At 43.2% G+C, this 9,882-nt stretch overlaps 1 protein-coding gene across 1 annotated transcript in view; it reads left to right on the top strand.

Moving 5' to 3' along the window:
- PGM5 (phosphoglucomutase 5) overlaps positions 1 to 2,151 on the top strand; it is a 67,740-nt gene extending 65,589 nt beyond the window's left edge. Inside the window, exon 10 of the mRNA XM_035896077.1 lies at positions 2,062 to 2,151. Within this exon, the coding sequence (XP_035751970.1) occupies positions 2,062 to 2,151 (90 nt within the window). The remainder of the gene's footprint in view (positions 1 to 2,061) is intronic.
- Positions 2,152 to 9,882: the final 7,731 nt, after the last annotated feature.

The raw sequence follows: 9,882 nt of genomic DNA, 5'->3' as shown, positions 1-9,882 counted from the left end.
ACTGGGGCTGGAGTAGCTGCGGTGCCTGAGTCCACAGCTGGAGTAGCTACACTGGGTGTTGCATGGGTTGGAGTAGCTGCAGGGCCTGTTGCAGGAATCAATCTTTTACGTAGGAGTCTAACCCTGAGTAAAAACTGAACCATATTCAGGAGGCCTAGCACTAGGACCATGCTGGTTTGAACATCCCAAGGATATTCAACATTCTCAAGAACTGTTGTAATTAGCTCAGAGAAGAAGGGGAAGATGGAGTAAGGTGACTCCCCCACAGGCTGGCTCTCCGAGGATAAAAAGTAAAATGTATAATTACTCATCATTCCCAATAGATGATTCCCAAAATACAGAGGTGACAGCAATACTGAGTAAAAATATGAGCTTAATCTGATGACTAACAACTTTATCATAGCATAAGCCAGTATTACACAGTACAGCAGAACAGTAACTTTAATCCACTTGCGAAAAGTGATAACCAGCAGCACAGGGAGTGCGCACAGCAGGTAAGGTGATATATAAAAGATCTCTACGAACAAGGACAACAACTCTGAGAGCAAATAAAACAACATTGTGACCAGCAACTATTAGACTAATATAATGAATGCTTATCACAAATTGCTTTTTAACATGTTCAGATCTGTCGTTATCTCAACCCTTTGAGCCCCACGTTGGGTGCCAAAATAGGACTGTTGTGGTTTAACCCATCTGGCAACTAAGCACCACGCAGCCGCTCGCTCACTCCCCCCCACCCCCTCAGTGGGATGGGGGAGAGAATCGGGAAGGAAAAAGAAAAGGTTAGGGCCGAGTTTTGAGATAAAGACAGTTTAATAAGAGAAATGAATAATAATAGTAATAATGAGAATGGTAACAGAATATACAGAATATACAAAACGAATGATGCACACCACCCGCCGATCGATGCACAGCCTGTCCCGAGCCACGATCACTCCCCAAGCCACAATCACTCCCTGAGCAGCAATCAATCAGTCCCCGAGCAGCAATCACTCTCCTCACAACCGACCGACCGACTAACTCCCCCCAGGCGTGACATTATATGGTATGGAATAGCTCTTTGATCAGTTTGGGTTAGCTGTGCTAGCTGTGCTGTACTCCCAGCTTGTTATGCACCTGGCCGAGCAGGAGAAGCTCAAAAAGTCCTTGAGTAGTCTGAGCACTACTTGGCAACAACTAAAAACATCAGTGTGTTATCAACATTCTTCTGGTACTAAATCCAAAACACAGCACTATGCTAGCTACTATGAAGAAAATTAACTCTATCCCAGCCAAAACCAGGATAAAGGTTTTCACAAATCCTCAGCTCTGTCAGTTTATCTTTGCATATAATTTAATTAACTGAGAGAAGATTCAGCTGCCATTTGAAAAAATTGTATTTTACTTGGGTTTCATATGGTACTATCAATCATAGTTGTTACGTGCACTCACCCATCTGGGCAGTTTCATGCATATGTCCATTTAATAAGGTGTTTAACCTGAAACGTGAGAGTTCATGCTGCTTCTGTTGGAATTCATCGCATTTAATACAATTACAGGTGGAATTACTCAAAACATACTTTTGTGATCTCTGTTAAGGTAATTGTTACAGTACCTTCTGACCCTAACTTTCACAGATGAAGTGTGTATAAGAAGAAAATTTCACCTACATGGCTTCCACTCATCAGAATAGAAATAATTCTACTTTTGTGATTTCTAGGTTGTTTTGTACAGCAGATTTCACAAGAGCTCCACAATTCCTGTTACATAGAATCAGTATAGTGTATTTATCTGTATGGTGTATTTTACTGTTTTCTCCATAGCTTAGGTATACTCAGTGTAACACTTCACAAAACATATGCTCAGCATGATGCTTCGTTATATCAAGTATGACAATATTGACACTGTAACTGTGCCAATTTATTACTAAATGATTTACTATTACTATATAGTACTACAGTTAAAAGGGGGATTTATAAATATATGTTGATATTTCTAGTTTGTGTAATTCAATGTATTTATAAATATGTCTGTTGATATTTCTGCTTTGTGTAATTCAATGTTTTTCTTCCTCTTTAGGCTGTGCTGAGTCCTCTTATAGCAATCGCCCTGAAAATATCTCAGATTCATGAGAGGACAGGGCGAAAGGGACCCACTGTCATCACCTGAAGCCACAGAAGATTGTTAAACCAGGGCCAAAAGAGGAACAGCAAGGAAGAGACAGGACCTTGCTGAAACATGTTAACCATTTGTGCCTTGTATGATTTTAAAGTTTTCTTGGGGATAGAGCTAGGGTGGGAAGAAAATTTCAATGTAATATTGAGCATATTAATTTGCATTGATCTCCAAATACAGTAGTGTATTGACTTCTTTGTTTTACCTGCAATATGTTAATTTCAGATAACAATATAACCAAAGAAAGGGGCCTTAACCTTCAAATGTTGTCAGCATTGTGACGGAAAAGGGAAACTGCTTGGTTTTGCCTGCTGTGATAAAGGTTGGGGAAATTTCAGTTGGGGAGAGAGGGGGGAAGAGTTGCAAAGGAAAGACCTGCTTGGTGGATATAGTTTGGGATCCTTGTCACCTTCTTGTTGGTTTGCAGAGAGGTATACAGTGCATGTCTGAGGCACAAGGGCTGTATACCGAGCTTTGCGAAGGGTGTATTTCTTCACCTGACACCACTCCTCCTCTCCAGTCTCTCCCATTGCTCACAGATGCACGCTAGCAACAGTTTGTATACACACTTGCACATGCTCCCAAAGAAGGGGTTATCCCATGTTTTTTTTTTTTACCCCTGCTTAAAAGCATATCAATGTGACTTGTGCCTTTAGATTTTCCTGATTTTTTGACTCTGTTTTTTTTTCCTCCAAAGGGAGGCATTTGTGCTATAGAAGCTGATTGTGTCCTTCCAGCAGTATGTCGGGTGTGGAATCTGGCCGTCTTTTGCAATATTCCTCATGTGAGCAGATGATATTGGTACTTACTGTGTTTGAAAGGTAATCACACTGCAAGCTCTGCAATTTTTCATGAAGGCGTTATTATGGAAGTTTTTTAAGTCTTTGGAATACTCATGTAATTTGTAATACCACAAAGTGGTAAGTGAAGTATGTAGTGAAGAGGAAATGAAAACAAACGTTAATGAATTAAATAGAAATACTTGTCTGATTCACCAGCTGGATGCAGTTTCTTTTAGATTCTTTGTAACAGTGGATCATGGAATAAAAATTTGGGGACTGCAAAGGGAGAAGAGACATCCCGCATCGATCTGAGAAGGATATTGGGGATATGGACATCAGCATTTTTCTGCTTGTGAAATGATAACTGCAGTTCTAGCTACAATACTGTTCTCTGAAGAAGAACACAAACACTTTATGCATGTGACTTGTTTGAAAGCTTTGCTTCCTTGGGAACAGTGTGGTCACTTGTATCATTTGTCAAGGTGGCTCTGTGCAACTTGCCTCTTTGCAGTGTGTTTCAATTCATTGTGGTTGTCAAATTTTAGTGCAATTTATATAATACTGCAGCAAAGGAAATTGTTTTGATTTCTTTCAACACTTCTGTCAAAAAATTGCAATGGCACTTAGTACACAATAAAGAATAATGCTGTATTTCTGTCTTAATACATAGTTGTGGACAAGACACACTGCACTTTCAAGCATCCTAATAAAACTGCCTTTAATACATTTACATTATCTACTTAATTGATTCTAAACAAATGAGGTACTAATGTTCTCACATAGTAGTCTACCTTACCATTAAATATTCCCATAAACCAAAAGAGGTTTTAAGGCTTTAGTTCTGATGCAGATTTTCTTTGGAGGTGACGATGGCATTCTCACACATACACTTTTGAATGTAAGAGTATTTGTCTTTACAGAAACCTTGTTTATCTAATCTTTCATTTTTCTTATTAATAAAACTCCTCTAGGTGCAGGCGAATAAGCTCCCAACTAGTGGATTACACATGGTCAAGTGTGGACATACTCTGGATTATGACACCTAGTTCAAATTACTGGGCTGCATGAAAGAACGTTCTGAAAGGCAGTCCAAGAACTTGTAAAATCTCTTTCACGTTCTCTGACAATGAAATAATTTTTGATCACATGGTGAACTAGCTAGTTATAGTACTAAATGTCCCATTTGCCAAGCTCCTGGGACTTGGGCTTGCGCTTTGAAAAGTAAGATGTACTGAAGCCAGGTGTCTTTCAAGATGTGGGGGGGAGACTCATGAGGAACAAATCAGGACTGTGAAGCAGCGCACTTTTGCTTTTATTAGGAAGTCACTAGAGCACTAGCTTCAGTAGATGGCAGTCTGCTTTCATGAAGGCAGTCTTTGTGAACAAAGGATATGTCTTAAAATTCAGTACTGACTTTGTCCTGGGCTTCAGAAACAATAGTCTTGTCTCTCCTGAAGTGGAGTAAAGGGCTGTTGGTGTGTGGGTTTGAGCAGCTGTCCAACAGCAGACTTCCAGAACTAGCCTAGCCCCTAACTCATCATCCCTTTTTTATGATGAGTGGTGATACTGAAAAAATGTAACAACTGGTGTTTTCCGCCAGTTAATTACTTTTCTCCGCAAGAAGATATGAATAAAACTTTGTAAGGCTGAAGTACACTGTGTATCTTTATATCTGATGTGTGTGGGGAAGGACTGCAGCCATAATCTCATAAAGTGTGCTGCATTTCCTGATGTCTTTTACTTATTAACATCAGAAGTGAATGCTTGGAAAAGAGCAACATATATGTACCTATACAAAGATGGAAGGCTTCTAAAAACAGACCATACATGTAGCAGAGGGAAAAATATTAATACTGTTAATCTTATCGTAATGTCTAGGTGCTATGACAGAGACCCAGACCCTTCTGTGTCTGTTGATGGATTAGCAGTTTTATCAAGTCTGGAAACTGCAAGATCCCTGTGTTGTTCAGCTGTGGTTGCACTAACATTTACTTGGATAGTAATTCAGTTTCCCAAAACCTCAGATTTTTCTGTATCCAGCAATACAAAGATATATTCCCAGCACGCTGGAGGAAAAGGAGAAAGAGGAATTCAGAGAGACCAGTGAGAGAGAGAACAATTTTAAGGTACATGACCAAGACAGAGCCTGGGTGGGTCCCAGGAACAGAGAAAGAGGCAGCAGGTGGCAGAGAGGTTTAGGAGAGGGCAAATTACTGGATTCAGCTGGAAAGAGAGAGATGTGATAAAAGAATACTAATAGCACAACAGTGTATTTGAGAGAGGGAGAGAGAGAAAAAGGAAATAAAGATGGGGAGCATAGTCTAAGGATGATTTAATAATGTACAGTATTAAAGAAAAGTGTCTATAATACCTGCTTAATGACTGTATTGTCATGACTGCTGTCATGATAAGATAGTCTACACTGGAGGAAATAAGCGCAAATTTGGAGCAGTATGAATTGGTGACTGACATAGCTTACTTTAACAGTTTACAAAAACAGAAGAGCTGAGACCACACTACTTGAAAAGAGTAGAATAGTGTAGCACCAATGTGACTAGAAGCGACAAATAGTTTGGCGTAGTCTCAGTGAGGAGCATGGTTGTGGCTTTTTACCACAAAGCCTTCTAGCAGCTGCTCCTTAGCACCACGTGGTTTGAGCTAAGTCATAAAATACCAGCAAATTCACCTGCCAGCAAAGCTAAATGGTTATTACATTATACCTGGGGAGAAGTGCCCTTCTGTAAGAGGGTTGTTGGCAGGATGAGAAGCACATTGTGTCCAGACACAATTTGGAAGGCAGCAGTACTTGCCTGAACCACGGGATCACAGAATCCTTGAGGTTAGAAGGGACCATCTAGTCCATCAGGACTAGAATCACCTAGTCCATCCCTCAAATCTGAGCAGGGTCAGGTAGACGATGTTGTCCAGGACCATGTCCAGGACCTTGATTATCTCCAGGGGTGGAGACTCCACAGCCTCTCTGGGAAGTGGAAGTGTTAGACCACTCCCGTAGTAAAAAAATCCCCAACTTCCTTGAGTGTTCAGATGGAATTTCATGTGTTTCAGTTTGTGCCCATTGCCTCTTGTCCTGTCACTGGGCACCGCTGAGAAGAGCCTGGCTCCGTCCTCTTCTTTCTCTCCCATCAGGTATTTATAGAAATCAGGAAGATCCCTCCCCAGCTTTCTCTCCTCCAGGCTAAACGCTCCCAGCTCTCTCAGCCTCTCATCATGTCCGACCTGGACAGGCTGGAGAGTTGGGCGGAGAGGAACCTGATGAAGTTCAACAAGGGCAAGTGTTGAGTGCTGCACCTGGGGAGGTCGAACCCCATGCACCAGTACAGGCTGGGGGCTGACCTGCTGGAAAGCAGCTCTGCCGAGAAGGACCTGGGAGTCCTGGTGGACGACTAACTGACCACGAGCCAGCAGTGTGCCCTTGTTGCCAAGAAGGCCAATGGTATTCTGGGGTGTATTAAGAGGAGTGTGGCCAGCAGGTCGAGGGAGGTTATCCTCCCCCTCTACTCTGCCCTGGTGAGACCCCACTTGGAGTACTGTGTCCAGTACTGGGCTCAAGAAAGATGAGGAACTCCTAGAAAAGAGTCCAGAGGAGAGCAACTAGGATGATAAAGGGACTGGAGCATCTCCCCTATGAGGAAAGGCTGAGAGTTGGGCTTGTTCAGCCTGAAGAAAAGAAGACTGAGAGGGGATCTCATCAACACATACAAATATCTTAAGGGTGGAAGTCATGAGGATGGAGCCAGACTCTTTGCAGTGGTGCCCATCGACAGGACAAGGGGCCATGGGTACAAACTGAGACATAAGAGGTTTCAGTTGACTATGAGGAAAAACTTCTTCACTCTGAGGGTGACAGAGCACTGGAACAGGCTGCCCAGGGGGGTTGTGGAGTCTCCTTCTCTGGAGATATTCAAAGCCCACCTGGATGAAGTCCTGTGTAACATGCTCTAGGACAACCTTTTTAGCAGTGGGGTTGGACTAGATGATCTCCCAAGGTCCCTTCCAACCCTTGCGATTCTGTGATTCTGTGATCATACGACAAATGCGCCAGTCCCGTGATCTTCGTGGCCCTTTGCTGGAGGTACTCCAGTATGTCTGTGTCTCTTTTGTACTGGGGAGCCCAGACCTGGACCCAGCTCTCCAGATGCATCTTAGCAGTGCTGTGCAGAGGGGAAGGATCACCTCCCTCCACCTGCTGGTGATGCTTTTCCTAATGCAGCCCAGGATGTCCATGGCTGTCTTTGCTGTGAAGGTGAGTTGCGCGTGAGTGGTCAGCTTGCTGTCCAGCATGTGACCTAGGTCCTTCTCTGTGGAGCTGCTTTCCAGCCCACTGGTCCCAGCATGTATTGGTGCTTGGGTTTGTCCCTCCCCAAGGGCAGGACTTTGTATTTCCCTTTGCTGAACTTCATGAGGTCCCTGTTGGCCCATTTCTCCAGCCCATCCACATCCCTCTAAATGTCAGCAAAACCCTCTGGCATGTCAGCTGCTCCTTCTAGTGTTGTATCATGCGCAAAACTGCTGAGGGTGCCTTCTGCCCCATCATCCAGATCGTTAAAGATGTTGAATGGTATTGGCTCCAGTATTGACCACTGCTGGTGAATTTGTGGCAGTGATCACAACCCTCTGGGTCTGGATGTTCAGCCAATTTTCAATCCACCTCACTGGCCACTTATCTAAATCATATCTTGTCGGCTTGTCTATTAAGAGGTTGTGAGAGATGGGGTCAAAAACCTTACTAGAGCTGAGGCAAACAACATTCACTGCTCTCCCCTCACCATCCAAGCCAGTCTTCTTGTAGAAGGTCATAAAATCGGTTAAGCATCATTTGCCCTTCATTAATCCATGCTGACTACTCCCAGTCACCTTCTCGCCCTTCATGGGTTTGGCAAGGGTTTCCAGGATTAGTGCCCCATCGCTGCCCCAGGGACTGAGGTGAGGCTGACCAGTCTGTAACTCCCCAGATCATCCTTCTCTTAAAGACATGAGTGACATTTTATCTCTCCCAGTCAGCACAGTCTTTCAAAGGTAATGGAGGGTGGCTTTGCAATGGCATGGCCCAGCTTCTTCAGCACCATTCATGCACCCCAAGTCATACTATGGACTTGTGTATGTCCCATTCCTTTAAGTGCTCCCTAACCCGATCCTGCTCCACGCAGGCTAAGTCTTCATAGCTCCAGACTTTTCCTCTGGTCTGGAGGTTCTGGGATTCCTGAAGTCTTGTTTTACCAGTAAAGATGAAGGCAAAGAAGGCACAGAGCACCTCCTCAGCCTTTTCTATGTCCTCTTTCACCTAATGAACCTTTTCTTCTTGCCCTTCACATTCCTCACCAGATTCAACTCCAGGTGAGCTGTGGCTTTCCTAATCTCAGCCCTGCATGATTGGACAGTGTCTCTATATTCCTCCTGGGTCACATGCCCCTGCTTCCACATGTCCTGTTCATACCTGAGTTTGGTCGGGAGCACCCTGGTCATCCATGCAGGCCTCCTGCTGCCTTTGTTTGATTTGTGCGTCAGGCTGAATCATTCCTGAACTTGAAGGAGGTGATCCTTGAAAATCAAATAGCTGTCCCGGACTCATCTCCAGGGCCATAACCCATGGGGTTCTTCCAAGCCGATCTCTGAAGAGATTAAAGTCTGCTCTGCTAACTTTGGTCCCACTTTTTGCCCTGATCCTGAAATTTGCCATCTCATGATGCAGCAAAGGCCTTCACATGCCCACCCATTTCCTTTGGTATTGTAAGTATCAGGACAGCCACACACCTTCTTGTTGGCTCCTCAATCACCTGTGCCAGGAAATTGTTGTCAATGCACCAAAAGAACCTGTTCTGTTCCAAAGAAAATTCCTTTCAATATAAAACTTACAGCTGCTATTCCTGGCAAAGATGACTTCATGCTACTAAGCTTGATCAAAAGCAAATTTTTTAAAAGCTTTTGCTGCTTTAAGTTTGTTGACATTTTTCAGCTAATTAACCACACCATTTTTCATTAAGCTAATAGCCAAATAGTTCATTAGCTGAAAAGACAAACTGAAAAATAGATTGTATCAAATAAAATATCAGAAGCTAACCTTAATTTTCTCCTTATCTCAATAATCTTCACGTCTCAAATACTTTCTTCCATACTGCAGGTTGAAGATGCAGATATATTTGGTTTCACATTTCTGGATCCATTGAGACTTCAAAACATCTGCAGAAGGCTGGAGCTAAAAAGAGGCACTGCAGGACTGCCCTGGGATGGGGGAAATGAAGAGAGGTTTAGCTCTACCTGATTGTCCATAGGCTATGTGGAAAGAATCTGAGTCTCATTTCCAATAGCAAACTCGTCCAAGAGCAACCTTCTATTCACCTTAAGTAAATGCAAGAAAGCACGTAAGAAATGGCTAGGTGCTGTACTAAAGGAAATACAGAAGGAGGCCTCATTGAGGCGAAGGGTTTATATAACTTAGGGGCTTTTACATGAAAGAAATCCTCCCATACCTTGCATCCTATACCTCTGAATTTAGGTCTATGCAGTAGGGTACATTAGAGCAGGAAGTGTCTTTTCAGCTTCCTAATCAGACATATGATCCAACAGGAAGAAAACAATTTCCATATATGCAAAATGCTTCCTGCATACTGCAAGTCAGTAAGTCATTAAACAAAAACATGGGATCACTGGAAAGTTCTTTCCATGCTTGTTCTCAGAGCTACCTGTAGTCTCAGTTACTCCCCACTCACATGGGCTTGCTTTGAAAGTTAGCTGGTGGAAAAATTAGATACCCACAGATGAAGCAGTTTGAAAAAAAAGCTGAACTTGCACAGGACAAGCATTTTTCCACAGGAGATCTCCTGACTGATCAGTCTCATCTGCTGTGATTGATCCTTGCACCAATACTTGTGCAATGCCTGCAGCCTTCAGGATCCAGGGCCCTGGAGTGAAGCAGGGTGTGGAT

The sequence above is a fragment of the Egretta garzetta genome, unplaced genomic scaffold (genome assembly GCF_000687185.1).
Source record: "Egretta garzetta isolate BGI_Z169 unplaced genomic scaffold, ASM68718v1 scaffold886, whole genome shotgun sequence".
In the NCBI taxonomy this organism is placed as follows: Eukaryota; Metazoa; Chordata; class Aves; order Pelecaniformes; family Ardeidae; genus Egretta; species Egretta garzetta.
The sequence above is the reverse complement of the archived record's forward strand: the minus strand, read 5'-3'. Positions and strand labels throughout refer to the sequence as shown.